The sequence below is a fragment of the Malania oleifera genome, chromosome 6 (genome assembly GCF_029873635.1).
Source record: "Malania oleifera isolate guangnan ecotype guangnan chromosome 6, ASM2987363v1, whole genome shotgun sequence".
Taxonomy (NCBI): Eukaryota; Viridiplantae; Streptophyta; class Magnoliopsida; order Santalales; family Ximeniaceae; genus Malania; species Malania oleifera.
The window spans coordinates 70698138-70714535 of NC_080422.1; the positions used below are offsets into that span (position 1 = coordinate 70698138).

Sequence of the window (16398 nt, forward strand, 5' to 3'; positions counted from 1 at the left end):
CACTTTTCCATTTTACCCAACCTGCTTTAACTCTATATATTACATCTTCTTCAATTTCTCCTTCAGCTTGCATAATAGATCCAAGGTATCAAAATCTACTTGTGCTATTGATTTCTTAATTATCAAGTTTAACTGTTTCCAATATTCTTCCTACTATTACTAAAATTATATTTCATATATTCTGTGTTATTTCTATTTATCCTAAAGCCTCTAGATTCTAATGCATCTCTCCATAATTCTAACTTAGATTCTACTTTGCCCCTGATTTCATCAATCAAGACAATATCATCTGCAAACAACATACATCATGGAGCCTCATTTTGGATACTCCTAGTCAGTTCATCCATCACTAAAGCAAAAAAATAAGGGCTCAAAGCAGATCCTTGATGTACACCTATTATGATTGGAAAGTCTCTAGTCTCTCCATCTATAGTCCTAACACTAGTCATTACTCCATAAATATCCTTCATGGCATTAGTATACCTGCTACATATACACTTTTTTTCTTAACCCCGCCGTGGAACTTCCCTATGTATTCTGTCATACACTTTCTCTAAGTCAATAAATACCACATGCAAGTCCTTCTTCTTTTCCCTAAACATTTCTATTAATCTTCTTAAAAGATACATAGCTTCTGTAGTACCCAGACATAAAACCAAATTGATTTTCTGAGACTTTTGTTTCTAGCCTTAATCTTTGTTCAGCTAACCTTTCCCACAGTTTCATTGTATGACTCATAAATTTAATTCCACAATAGTTATTACAATTTTGAATATCACTTTTATTTTTGTATGCAAGTATCAAAGTGATTTTCCTTCATTTGTCTGGCATTTTCTTTGTTTTTATAATTGTGTTAAATAAATTAGTTAAGCATATAATTCCATTATCAACTAAGCATTTCCAAACTTCAATTGAGACGTTGTTCGGTCCTATAGCTTTTTCATTTGTCACTTTTTAGTGCAAACTTAACTTTGTTAACTCTAATCTTACCAATAAATCTCATATTTTTTGTCTTTTCCTCGTTTGTCCATTCTAAGTTTAAGTCTTCTACTTGGTTTTCATTAAATAGCTTGCTAAAGTTTCTTCGCCATCTTTCTTTTAGGTCTTTAAGATAATTTCATTGACCCTCCTTGAAGAGCAATAATAGAAGTTTCAGCTTGCCTTAGGTATTTCCACATGCCCTTTTTCTCTCCCCCTTCCGCTCCCCTCTCCCCTCCCCCCATCCCCCATATTTGAAGTACATACCAGTGACCATAATATCCTCACTAAAACTCTTACTCATTAACATAACACTAGCACACTAATAATGCTAGATAACTAAAATAACCATTAACACTCCCCCTCAAGTTGGAGCATATGTATCATATGCTCCTAGCTTTTGCAAATGAATTTAACACAAGCACCCCCCAAAGCTTTTGTAAACAAGTCAACAAGCTGCATATCAAACTTCTCATAAGTGGTTGTAATAAGCTTCTGCACAAGCTTCTCTCAAACAAAGTGGCAATAAACTGCAATATCTTTCACCATTCATGGAAGACCAGGTTGGTGGCAACACCATGGACCAAGAATGTGGAAAACCCAGTCCTTCTAACATGTTTTTCACCCAAACAAGCTCACATGTAGTGTGAGCCATGGCCCTATCCTGAGACGCAGCACTTAGCCACTGTAGTTTGTTTCCTACTCTTCCAGAAAACCAAAATGGCCACCAATAAAGATACAATACTTGGTTGTGGATCTTCTATTAGGAGGTGACCTGACCTAATTTGCAACTGTATATCCTTGAATATGAGTGTGACCCCGATTCTAATACAAGAGGCCTCTCCTAGGTGCACCTTTGAGTTATCTCAAGATGCGAATAAATGCATCTGAGTGACTTGTTCTCGGAGAATCGAGGAAATGACTCACTATAATTATTGCGAAAAATATGTTCGGTTGAGTGATTTTTAGATAATTCAACTTTCCAACAAGTCTCCAATACTGTCCTGAGTTAGGCAACAAATCACCCATATCCAACACTAACTTATTGTTGGGAGTTGCGATCCATGGGTGTATCAATAGGTTCGTATTCCAACAATCCGGTCTTATCTAAAAGATCAAGAACATACTTCCTTTGTGACAAGATGGTTCCTATGTGAAATCTCGATACCTCAATACCCAATAAGTTATTCAATGGTCCCAAGTCCTTGGTTTGAAGCTTACTTTGCTGGAAAAGCTTTAGATCCTGGATGCCTTGATAATTTCACCAGTGATCACAATGTCATACACATACACAATAAGAAAAATCCTACTAGATGGAGTATGACAATAAAATATAGAGTGATGTACTACACATTGTTCAAAGGCCAAACCCAGGTACTACAACATTAGATTGACCAAACCATGCTCTAAGAGACAATTTTATCCATATAATGATTTCTTAATGTGACATATTGAACCCGACTCCCCATGAGCAACAAACCCATGTGGTTGCTCCACAGACCTCCTCCTAAAGATCACCATGTAGGAAAACATTCTTCACATCTAACTAATGTAGAGGCCAATGATAAGTAGTGGCTAAGGAGATGAACAAACGTATTAATGCAAGTTTAGTGACTGGAGAGAATGTGTTCAACTAATCCAAACTGTACACCTGAGTATATTCCTTTGCAGCAATTTGGGCCTTCAAACAAGCTAGAGAACCATTAGGATTGACTTTCACATTGTATACTCGGCGACAACCAACCACAGACTTATCAAGGGGAAGAAGTAATATTGTAATACAAGGGTGACAAGAATTCATAACAATCAAAATAGAGAGTGCGCTTACCTTTTTGAATAGCTATACAAGGATCAAAGTCATAGGAAGTAGGATCATCTGACGAGGGGACTAGAGGCGCAGAAGTAGAAGATGGAGGAGGCTCTCCTCCCTTGAGTCGCTGTGTTTATACTCGCAAAATGGGCTGACCCAAGTGATGTGGACTCAAGTTGAAAGATTTAAGAGGATTGGGAACAGATAGTAGGTTGAGATTTGGATGGCAAGGCATAGGAAGGGACTTATGAAGCTCAACAAAATTCAAGGAATTATAGTAGTATGGTATTGTAGTCTCAAAAAAGGTGACATTTGAAGAGAGAAAGAATCGATATAAAGTATGGCTATAACTTCAATGCCCCTTTCGGGTATAGGAATAGACTAGAAAGATACATTTGATTGCATGAGGATCCAATGATTAGTAGTGGCTAAGGAGATGAACAAACGTATTGATGCAAGTTTAGCAACTAGAGAGAATGTGTTTAAATAATCCAAATTGTACACCTGAGTATATTCTTTAGCAACAATTTGGGCCTTCAAACGAGCCAGAGAACCATTAGGATTGACTTTCACATTGTACCCCTAATGACAACCAATCGTAGACTTATCAAGAAGAAGAGGTAATATAGTAATACGAAAGTGATAGGAAATCATAACAAACAAAAATAAAGATTGGATATTGGGTGCAAGTGCGTTTACCTTTCTAAATGGCTATACAAGGATCAAAATCATAGGAAATAGGATCATTTGATTAGGGAACTAGAGGCACAGAAGTAGAAGATAGAGGAGGCTCTGCAAAATGGGATGATCCAAGTAATGAGAAGGAATCAAGTTGGAAGATGTAAGAGGATTAGGCATAGATAATAGGTTGGGATGTGGATGGCAAAGCAGAGGAAGGGACTCATGAAGGACAACAAAACTCAAGGAATCACAGTAGTTTGGTGTAGACTCAAAAAGGGTGACATCAGAAGAGACAAAGAATTAATGTAAAGTAGGGCTATAACATCAATGTCCCTTTTGAGTATAGGAGTAGACCAGAAAAATGCATTTGATAGCATGAGGATCCAACTTATCCATTCCTAGAGTTAATTGATGAACAAAGAACACATAGTCGAATATACGAGGAGGAAAGGTAAACAAAGGAGCCTTAAGATAACTAAATATGGGATTTTACCACCAAGGACAGAGGATGGCATTTTATTGATGAGAGGGCAACCGGTAAGCATGACATCACTTCAAAAAACTTTGGGGACATTCATTTGATACAATAGGGCATGGGGGACTTTGAGAATATGTTTGTTTTTCGGCTTTGCAACTCCATTTAGTTGTCGAGTGTAGGCACAAGATGACTGATGGATCATTCCAGAATTAGTCATATAGGTAGTGAATTGGGTATTGAAGTACTCCTTATCATTATCATGACGAAGTATCTTGACTAGCTTATCAAAATTAGTCTTTATTTAAGAATAGAAGGCTCAAAAGATGTTAAACAACTCAGAATGATCTTTCATTAAATACAACCAAGTCATCTTAAGTAGTCGTTGACAAATGTAAGAAAGTGCAGAAACTAACTGCCAGCTTGTTGACTCGAGAAACAAAGGGAACATGATGATGTTTTCCCAATTGACAAGACTCACACTCAAGATCAGATATAGAACTGAAGGTAGGAACTAGTTATTTCAACTTGTCCAAGGATGGATGGCCGAAGCGACAATGGGTTTGAAGTGTAGTTGCGGCTGTGCAGGCAGTGGGAGGAGAGAACGACTCAATGTAGTAAATCCACAATCCTTATATCTCGTGCCAATTGTTTTCCTTGTCTTCAGGTCTTGAATAACCATAGAATTAGGAAAAGAAGGTTAAAGAAAAATTTAGTGTCTTTGTAAACTTACTAATTGACATGAGGTTGAAAGGTGGTTTAGGGATGTACAAAACAGAAGAAATAGAGATGGAGGGAGTAGGATCTACTGTTCCTATCCCTTTAAGTGTATTAGTGGACCCATCAACAAGGGTAACTTGAGGTAAATTTTTTGGATACTAGACGGCTGAAAAGAAGTTGGTTGCTCCTATCAATTGTTGTATGGTCAGTGGCAGCAGCGTTGATAACCTTAGCACTAGTGGAAGAGATACTGGATGACACATAGACTGTAGGATTACCTTTTTGAGCAAAAGATGCAATGTGATGAAATGTTTGCTGAGATGATCGTCATTGTAGAAACCTTGAATACTTCTCTTTTGAGATAGTCACAGTACGTGGTTTACTCTAGCAAGTGACTAATGAGGGAACCATACTTTTGAGATTTGCAAACTCCATCCCAGCATCCACAAACTTAGACCAATGATAACAAGATTAATATTTGGAACAATCGGAACAACCACGAAAAAGGTGACCCACTATGAACGAGTCACAAACAAACTAGCACAAGGCTGCCACACCACCAAGAAACTCAGACACAGCCCCGAAAAACCAACACAGCACTGGCACAGCAAGAGTAATCACGAACAAGATGATCCACCACGTATGAGGCACAACCCATAAGGCTTCCACAAGCACCAAAAAGCTTACACAGAAACCAACACACAGCTCTAACAGTACCAAACCTCCATTAACAGAGTGCTCCAAGTGAACAATTGAAAAAGTTTAATTTTTTTTAACAAAATACATGACGAACAACTTGATATTATGATGTATGGAGGTATTTAGAACATTCTGGAGAAAAAATGGGAGCAGAAATCTTGCTCAAAACACTCTCTCTAACTAGTATCCTACTTAACGCATTGTACTAGCAGTCACTTGCTCCATTTAACACTTGTGGAATATATTGATTAAGTGTATAATCCCAACCCCAAAAATATAGTACATTGGAAACTTTGATTGGTCATTTTTGGATTTAGTGACCTGCATGTGCATCAGACATGAAACTGTCACATATCTTGTATTTGATTGTATTTCTCTTGAGAAATATATAATATAAATTTCCTTAATGGCATCATATCACGTGATAATCTTGAGTGATGAAGTAGCTTCAGATTGACATCTTTCTGTTTTTATTGCTTCTGTTGCTGTTTTGCAGTCATGAAGTAGGTGATAATTGGAAGGATTCTCCAAGGTCGGTGCTTGACATTTATCATGAACTTATATATTCTGGGCTTCGTATCTGGATATTCAGGTATATTTCAATGTGGCATAAATTTTTCAGTTCTACTGTATAGGGGTTTATCCTACGTCGCTTGTATTTGTTGCAGCCTTATGTTGCTTCTGGCCAAACAAATGCTTTTTTTTCCTCTCACATTTGTTTTTCCTGATCGGCAAAAGGAGAATTTATTAAGGGGCAGCAAAGAGGCGCCCCCCATTTACAAGAAAGATAGCTAAAACAGACAGGGTTCACCTGACATACAAAGTCTCCAAAAAATGAAGAATTACACCAATATCCAACATGTACAGTCCTCTAAACTTGCTAGTGAGTGTGGTAAGCCATCTATCTTTGAGGATTCAGCAATGTAGCTGATCCTTCAAAAGTTCTTCTGTTCCTTTCTCCCTACACACAATTCAAAAAAAATGTTGAGAGGGATCAGTGTCATGGGATTTTTTTCCCTTTGCTTGAACAAATACCTCTGCGGGCCCCAATCTTGTTCTCCACTGTCAATAAATGTAACCCAAAACTGGCCAACCAGAACTATATCCAGATTCCAGAGCTTCCTAGAGCTGCGGAGGAGGATGTAATCAATGGATTCAGTGACTTATACAAAACATCTCTTAAATAAAGATCTTCCCACTGTGAAGATTTGTTTATAGTAAGAAACTTCCCCAGAGCTGCCTCCCAGGCAAAGAGTGCTGCTTTTTTAGGGGCTAGAGATTTTTATATTGCTTTCAAGGGGATATGGCTCTGATCTTTGTTGGTTTATTCATCTTTCTAAAGTATGAATTGACTGAAAAACTGCGATTTTTGTTAGGTGTTACACTTAGGCTCATTTTAATTGTTTTTATAAGGAACTGTGTTGTATTAGCAACCAACAATGGAAGCTCCAAGCTCCCAATCATGGACATTTCATCATGGACATCTCTCACAAAGGAAATGTCCTAGATTACTCCTTTCTCTGAAAGTGGAGAACGCATACTTACCAGAGCATCCTTATCACATACCAAACTGAAAATATTAGGAAATTGAATGCTGAGTAGGGTGAGCCCAAACCATGTGTTGCACTAAAATAAAATAGTATGCCTGTTACCCACTTTAGAATGGATGAAGGTGCAAAAGTCATCTCAACCTTTCTGATTTCATTTCCAGGCACCATTCCAATCCCATAGGGTTATCTGACTTCCTTGGAGATCCATCCATTGTAATCAAGGCTGTATTTTGAGGCAATAAACTTTCTCTAATATTGTTCCTTTTCATTCATGAATCTCCATAGTTATTTACTGAGGAGGGCTTGGTTGAAGTGTTGAACAAAATTAAAGATTTGAGACCCAAGCCACCTGTTTGAATAAATTTGCCTGACAACTCCCCATTTAACTACAGAGGTATTTCAATTCCTCCCACTTATTTCCTTAAAGGAACCATTTTTGAATATCTTCAAGTCTTCTAGTCACTGAGCATGGGACCCACACTTGGGGATTTGAGAGTGCTGTTGATGAGTGTGAGTCTTCTACCTTTTGAGAGAGAATTTCGTTTCCAACCAGTATGTTTTTTATATAAACTCTCAATAATGGCTCTCAAACACTTGTATCCTAAACTTCACTCAAAGAGCGAGTCCTAAATAAGTCAAAGGACAGGCTGCAACTTGGAGCCTAAAATACCAGCTAGGAAGAAGCCATTTGTCTCAAAACAAATGGGGATAAGTGCACTTTTTTTTTCCAAATTTTACTTTCAATCCTGAAATTGCTTCAAACCAATAAGGATGCATCTCAAGTTGAAAATTCTTTCAGCTTCCACCTCAGAAAAGATTATGGTGGCAACTGCAAAAAGAGGTAAGATACTTCCGTTTCCCTACTATTACTTCCAACACTAAGCCCTTAAGGAATCCTGTCTCTGTGGCATTCTGCAACAAAACACAGAGAACTACCTTTGCCTCATTGAATAATGTTGAAATGTGGAAGAGAAAACTGAATATTCCACCCACTTAGGAAAAAAATTACATTTCCTTTAAATAGATGATAATTCTCGTATAATTACTAGGGATATTTACAACCTACTGGAAATAGAATATCCTATTTAGAATGGAAAGCTGTAAAATAGGAAAGACTATCTATAGAATCAGGTAACATCCAAATCCCCTAGGATTGTGGAACCAAAAATAGCTAACAAATCAACTGATTTGTTAGCTGTAAATCTCCTAAAGATCAGCCTCTAATAAAGGCTGACAGATATCTAATAATTCTACACTCCCCCTCAAGTTGGTCTGTAAATATTGATTAGGACCAGGTTGGAAATCATATTATCAAAATTCTTTCTTGCCAGAGCCTTGGTAAGGATATCGGCTGTTTGGAGACATGTAGGCACATACAACATCTTGATTATTCCTTCGTCTGTTTTTTATTTTATGAAATGTCGATCAATCTCCACGTGTTTTGTTCAATCATGATGCGTTTGGTTCTTTGCAATGCTGATGGCTGAATGATTGTCACAGAACATCTTCATGGGTTCTTCACCTTAAATCTTTAATTCCTTTAGAAGCCTTCTTAGCCCTATTCCTTCATGATGCCATGTGCCATTGCCCTGAATTCAGCTTCTGCACTGCTTCTTGGCACAACTGATTGCTTCTTACTTTGCCATGTAACTAGGTTTCCCCATACATATGTGCAGTACCTAGAAGTTGACCTTTGATCAAGTATTGATCCTGTCCAATCTGCATCACTGAATACTTCAATATCTCTTCTTTGATTCTTCTGAGAAAATAACCCTTTACTTGGTGTTAGCTTTAGATATCGTCGGATTCTATAAACTGCCTCCATATGTTCTTCATTGGGATTGTTCATGAATTAACTCACCATATTGACAGAGAAGCCAACATCAGGTCAGGTGTGAGACAAATATTTAATTTTTCCGTCTTTGATATCTGCCTTTATCCATTGGTTCATTGTCTTCCTTGGCTCCTAGTTTGGTTGTTGAATCCGTAGGAGCATCAGTTGGCTTGCATCCGAGCATCCCGGTCTCTTTCAAAAGATCTAGAACATATTTCCTTTGGCAGACAAAGATTCCCTTCCTTGACCGATCCACTTCCATGCCTAGGAAGTATTTGAGATCCCCAAGATCCATGATTTCAAATTCTTTAGCTAGAATACTTTTGAGATTACTCATTTCCTCCTCATAATCTCCCGTTAGAATGACGTTGTCCACATATACAATGAGGATAGAATTTTTCCCTTCAGGTGAGTATTTAACAAATAGTGTATCATCTGATTGACATTGAGAATAGTCATACCTCCTGACTACCTTTGTGAATCTCTCGAACCAGGCTCTTGGGGATTGCTTGAGGCCATATAAAGATCTTCTGAGTTTGCAGACTTTGTTGTGTGTAGCTTGTGTCTCGAATCCAAGAGGAATTTCCATGTAGAATTCTTCAGCTAGGTCTCCATTGAGGAAGTCATTCTTGACATCTAGTTGGTGAAGAGGCTAGTCTAAATTTGCTGCCAAGGATAAGAGGACCCGCACTGTATTTAACTTGGCTACAAGGGCAAATGTCTCTTTGTACTCGGTTCCATATGATTGAGTGAATCCCTTTGCTACCAGCTAAGCTTTGAATCAGTTAACACTTCCATCTTCATTATATTTCTCACTGAATATCCATTTGCAACCTACTAGACTTTTTCCAGTTGGTAATTCTGTGATCTCCTATGTTCCATTCTTTCCTAGTGCACTGATTTCTGGCCAGACAATAGACTTCCATTCAGGTGTGCCGAGAGCCTCTTGTATGTTATTAGGAACCTGGATATTGTTGAGGTTGACAACAAAAGATCTAAAATTCAATGACAACCCTGATATGACACAAAAGTTTATATTGGGTGTTTTGTGCATGATCTCACACTTTTTCTCACAACAATAGGACAATCACTATCATCATTAGTTAACTCATTATGGGAAGTCTTGGGATTAAAGTTACCTGGTGGATTTTCACTTGATCTTGGCTCGGATTAGACCCTTGGATTTGCTCAAGGTATGCTTGTTGTTCTATCTCCTTTTGGTTCCTTCTCCTCCGTGAATGGGTAAGCAACTCATCATTTTTTGTTGGTTGAATAGTGTCCAGATGCTGATGTTTCACGGGAGATTCTAGGAAGGGATGTGAAGGAGAAATGGAGTCAATAGTTGGAATAGATTCAGAAATTTGTGATAGGTGAGAAGGGCCAGAATCAGAAGAAGGGTGAGATAACTCTTCAATATCCCAAAGTTGGAGTTCCTGTGTAATCTCCCCCTGAATTTCAGATTTGGGGTAATATGGTTGTTGCTCAAAAAAGGCGACTTCCATGGAGTGATAATATCTTTTAGTAGCTGGTGAATAGCATTTATAACCCTTTTGGTTTGGAGAGTACTCGAGAAAAATGCACTTAAGGGCTCTAGGATCAAGTTTACCCCGGTGTTGACTATGAACAAGAACAAAAGCTAAGCACCCAAATACTTTGAAGGGAATAGTGGAGATGAGTCGAGTATTGGGAAAGGATTGAAGTAGAGTTTGACAGGGAGTTTGGAATTTGAGAACGCGAGAGAACATCCTGTTTATGAGGTAGGCTGCAGTGAGAATCGCTTCACCCCAAAAGTGTTTCGGTACATGTGTAGAGAACATGAGGGAGCAGGCAACATCTAGTAGGTGCCGGTTTTTTCTTTCAGCAATTCCATTTTGCCGTGGAGTGTCAACACAAGAACTTTGGTGTATTATACCTTGACTCAAGAGATAATCATCCATAATGGATTTGAAATATTCTTTGGCATTATTAGTTTTCACAATCTGTATTTTTGCTTGGAATTGTGTTTGGATCATGGTATTAAAATTTTTGACAATCTCACCAACCTTTTACTTTTCTTTCATGAGGAATATCCAGGTAAGTCTAGTGTGATCATCTATAAAAGATATAAACCAGCAAGATCTAGTAATATTCTTGATTCTAGATGGCCCCCACACATCACTATGAATCGTTGAAAAGGGTTGGGATGCTTTGTAGGGTAAGTTGGGATAAGAGCTGCGAACATGTTTTGAAAATTGACACATCTCACAATGAAAATCATTTGGATTTTTATTATTGAATAATGAAGGAAAGAGTTTCTCAAGATACAAGAAATTTGGATGTCCTAACCTATAGTGCCACAACATAATGGCACTATCATTATTAGAACAAATGACAGAAAAATAACTTTGACTTCTAGACACTAAACAATCGGATTTGTGAGTTGTTCCTTGAGGAGGATCATTAACCTTGAGAAGATAGAGCCCCAAACACATCTTAGCACTGCCAATCGTCTTCCCTGTATCCAAGACCTGAAATTCACACATATTTGGGAAAAATTTAGTTACACAATTGAGATCCTGAGTGAGTTTACTAATAGACAGTAAATTGCAATCCAAATTTGGCACTAATAGAACTGAGTTGAGTGTTAGGTTCTCTGAAATTTTAACAGAACCTCTACCGACCACCTTTGAGAGTAAACCATTTGCTATCCTGACTGTTAAATTTTCATAACAGGGACTATAAGTAGAAAAAAAATTTTCTATCTTCGATCATATGGTCCGATGCTCCTAAGTCTATAATCCATGGACCTAGCTTCTCCTTTTTAACATTAAGAGCACTTAAAAAATTACCTTTGTGTGCCAAAGAACCGGTACCAACCACAGTAGTAGGGGTTGATGAAGATTGGTTGAACATTTTATGCAATAATTCTAGTTGCTCCTTGCTGAAGAGATTGGGTTCAGGTGGTTTTGGTTTTTCATCTATCGAGATGAAATTTCCCCGTCCTTCTCTGTCGTTGGCAAAGCGCGAAGGTTTCCAATCTGTGGGTTTACCATGGATTTTTCAGTAGGTGTCCTTGGTGTGACCAGGTCGTCGACAATGGTCACACCACGACCTCCCTTTCTTCGGTCTGCTGTCACTGCTGTTATATGGATTTCCTCGAACTGCAAGGGCTGAACTCTCCAGGTTTGTTGCAAAATCTTGAGGGCCCATCATTATCCTCGTTCGACTCTCCTCTCGGCGAACTTCTAAAAACGCTTCTCGGATGTTTGGCAATGGTTTGGATCCTAGGATTCTTCCTCGTACGTCATCAAGATTTTTATTTAATCCAATAAGAAATTTGTAGATTCTTTTTTTTTCAATGATTTATTTATACTTGATTCCATCTTCAGGACAACTCCAATAGTGCTCCTCGAATAAGTCCAGCTGTTGCCAGTGGCGGTTGAGGGTGTTGACGTATTGGGTCACTGTCAAATCTTCTTGGCGTAAGTCATGGAGAGCACTTTCCACCTCGAATAATTTAGATGTATTCTCATTGTTAGAATACGTTTCTTTGGTAGCTTCCCAAATCTCATTCGCTATTTCGTAGAGAAGAAAATTTTCTCCAATGTCATTTGTCATGGAATTAATGAGCCATGACATGACCATGTTATTTTCCGATTTCCATGTTTTGAGCTTCACATCATCCTTGCTTGGTTGGGCTGCAACTCCCGAGAGATAATCATCCTTTCTTGTTCCGCATAGAAACATCATCTCGGAATGGGACCATTGGAGATAGTTATTCCCAATAAGTTTGTAACCTGTAATGGGCATGAGGCTGCTATCTGAACTGTTGTTGTTGCCTGAGACCATGGCTTCCTGATTGGTGGTGACATCTGAGAGTGAAGAGGTGGAGTCGCGTCTCCGGTGGCCATACTATATTTGGTCATATGGGAAGTTAGGGTTCAGAGGATGCTCTGATACCATGTTGAAATGTGGAAAAGAAAATTGAATATTCAACTAACTTATGAAAAAAATTACATTCCCTTTAAATAGATGATAATTCTCATCTAATTACTAGGGATATTTACAACCTACTGAAAATAATATATCCTATTTAAAATGGAATGCAGTAAAATAGGAAAGACTATCCACAGAATTGGGTAACATGCTACCCAAATCCCCTAGGATTGTGGAACCAAATATAGCTAACAAATCAACTGATTTGTTAGCTGTAAGTCTCTTAAAGATCAGCCTCTAATAAAGGATGACAGATATCGAATAATTCTACAAATTAAAAAGGAGAGAGGGGATCAACTTGCTACAAGTCTCTGAAAGGATGGAGAAAATCTAAGGGGCATCCATTAAAGAGAATGGAGAAGGACGGGGTAGTGATGCATTGTTCAATCCTTTTGCACCAAAAATTCCCCAAAACCTGATTTTCTAAGGATATAGAGAAGAAAATCTCAACAAACATGGTCCGAGCCTTTTCCTGTGTCAAGTTTACAAACAACCCCGTTGTATTGACCAAGAATGGGAATGCACAACTTCAGAGGCGATGAGGGCTGCATCTGTAATCTATCTTCCTTCAACAAAGCCATGTTGGTGATGACCAATAACTTCCGGATTCGCTTTCTTAAGTCTCAAAGGAAGCGTCTCAGATAAAAATTTGTAAATGCATTCTCTTAATATGATTGAAGTCCTTGATGTTAATGGCCATTGCCTTCCTAGTGATCTAAGCAGCAAAAGTTGAATTAATACTGCCCACCAAGTTATCTGCAGTGTTAAAATCATAAAAATCTTGATGATATTAGCTTTGAGAAGATCCCCATTGGCTTGAAAGGAGGTCATCTTGATTTCGTTAGGCCTGGTGCTTGGTCACTATTACAATCCTTTAAGGGCATGGAAAATTTTTTTCATGCCATAGGGCAGTAGAGTTATTAATCTTGCTGAAAGTGATTCCATTAACTTTTGGTCTCCCAGTAGCTGAAATGGAGTAGAGATTCTTTTAAAATTAAATGTGCCTTATTTTATGACTCTATCCTTTTCTGGTATCTCCCATAAATTTAACTCTACTTAAGTTGTTAAACCTTCTATGAGTATTGTTTTTGGGTGGAAGAACTCGGTGTTTCAGTCCCCCTTTTGAGCCATAAAGGCCTAGATTTTGGTCTCCAAGCAGTTTCTTCCATACTAAGGACTCGTACAGCTCTTTCCTAAGTAGCCATCTTCTTTTGTCTTTGTTGGTGACGCCTTGGGTTGTCTCTTTATCTTTTAGCACCTTACTGTTCCTATGAATACATTCCTTCTTCAAGCATATCTTCAAAGGTGCGAATTTCAGCTTTTCTTTTAGCCCCTTCAACTCAAAAGCGAACACAAAACTTGCATAACCTTCAAATTGGGGAGTGGACCACCACAACTTAAATATGTTTCTTGAAGCCTTCAAGCTTGAGCGGCACATTTCCGAAATGAAAGGGAGTTTGGTGCCATTTTATTCCCTTTGTATCCAGCGAGATAGGGTAAATATCAATGATAGGCCTTGAGAGAAGTTTCTAAGGGACATTGGGATATTGCTCTTCCGACCCTGTTGAGATTAGGTACCTGTCAATCCTTGAGAACTGAAGGAGTCTGTTTTGAGTTGTACGGTTTTACGTTATGTATTCTAAAAATTCCTGCATGTTAGTATTCTCCATATTCCTACCTTTTTTTTCGTGGGGGAAACAATACCTTGTTAGAGTCATCTCCAACAACCTAAGGAGCACTCCTTTTGGTTCTGGCTTCCAAAAGCTCATTCCACAGCAATGGTCTAGAAGGTCCTTCACTGGGGCCATAGACTCCAGTAAAAGCCAGATAAAGACGCTGCCCATCTTTCTGAACAAGCAAGATACTGATAAAGTTTCAGTCGTGTTCAACTAATTCCACCATGTCTTCCAGCAGCTCTTAGAATTGCGCTTTTTATACTCCCATATTCCGCTGATGAAAAACCTATCAGTAGTCTCAATTTTGGTTCCTGCAAGCAGATTACACCTCCATTTATTGTCATAAATTCAGGAAATAACCTCTGCTGCAACTAGGTTTCTTCAAGTCTGTTAATCCTCCATTATTTTCAAAACTGACAGAGAATTCCTGCCTTTTTAGTTCATGCTTCTTTCATTGCTGCTCAAGGATTCATCAATATTATGTTTTCCTTTTTTTTTTTTTTTCTCCTCTCTCCTCAAAAAGACTACTGCTTTTCCGCAAAGACATCAAAAGAAACTCTAATAGCCATGCTAACCATCTTGACTTTACAAGTACCCAGTGGGAATTGTTGTTGGTGATTGTTGTGGGGGTGATTTTGACTAGGGTTCAGTAAGGTTTATGTGGATGGTATTCAAACGAAACCATGAGATTTAGATGGGATACATCATATGTGCCACCACCTCCAATGGGCAAAGTTTTAGTGGTATTTCGATATTTGGGATTTGCCCTCATGTAGATGAGGGTAATTTGAAGGACATAAAGGGTTTTTGGTTATCTGATCCCTGAGATTATAATTTTTTTGAGAAGTAGGTAAAAAGAAGCCGAAGAAGGGCCAATTTTTTTTTTTTATTTTCTTGTTCTCTTTTCTCTTGAGTTTTTATTGTCTTCTTTTAGGTTGTAAATCTCTCTCTCCTTTCTTAATTTAACTTCTTTTATTATAAAAAGGAAAAGGAAAATGAAAATCTATCTAGTCCCTTAAGCTCCTCAATCCTCAGAGAAGAAAACATTGTGGGTTGCTTTCCAAAGCTTTGTTGGAGATGGGGATTAAATCCAAACTGCTGTCTTTGTCACCAAGTTTTGGTGAGCCATTATTGCTAGGTAGGCTAGTTGTCGCGTAGTGGACTAGTCCTTCGGACTAACATCATGTTTGGTTTGTGGAATGGGATAGGGTGGAAATAGAATGGATTGGAAAATTGAATGGAAAATATGAAGAAATCAAGTGATAAATTTGATTCCAATCATCCTATTCCATTCTATTCCAAATTGAATCCCACTAATAGGCTTTGAAAAACTTGTGAAGTATTCAACCCAACCTACTTAGCTATTTGTTGGTACATGTTCTTGTCTCCACCACATGCATAAACTAGCGCATTGATTCAATCACCTTCTCTGTGAGACTAGCATAAATTGTCTCTTCGTCAATCGCTATGACTTCCTATGTTGGGCTCATTTTGAGGGAGAAATCAATATAGTAACCAAATGATGGTGGGAGGTGGTCACATTTGGCTTATGCTCATGGAAGCTTTACGCCTCTTTGGTAAGTTGCCTTTGCATAGGATGGGGTTTTGCCTGTGATTGAATTTGAAACGCACTTCCCAAGGCCTTTCGGGTGGTGTCCATTAGGTTTCTCTAGTCTAGTTCCTTAGTAGCTATTGAAACATTGTTCTACCCTCTTGAGTCCAATCCCTTTGGGAATGTGATAGTTTGCCATCCACCTTGGTTAATTTTTGTCTATGTGATGAATATGTAGATGTTCTTCAATTGGAACATGATGGTCGTGCACCCCCCCCACCCTCTTGTCTTGTTGAGCCTTAGGTGGATTGTTGGTGCCCTAAGATTTGAGAGTGTTAAGTTGATCCATCTTCTAGAAAATGTAGATCCTTTGGCTTCTTCTATAGTTCGTTAATTTTATCTCCATCCAGAACAAGGTTGAAAGTTTTTCCTCTTCATTAAGGTTTTC

The 16398-nt window shown here is 38.3% G+C and overlaps 1 protein-coding gene across 1 annotated transcript in view; it reads left to right on the plus strand.

Moving 5' to 3' along the window:
• The window catches only part of LOC131157359 (serine carboxypeptidase II-2), a 38581-nt gene that overhangs the window by 14509 nt on the left and 7674 nt on the right, over positions 1 to 16398 (plus strand). The window contains 1 exon segment of the mRNA XM_058111437.1: positions 5860 to 5955. Within this exon segment, the coding sequence (XP_057967420.1) occupies positions 5860 to 5955 (96 nt within the window).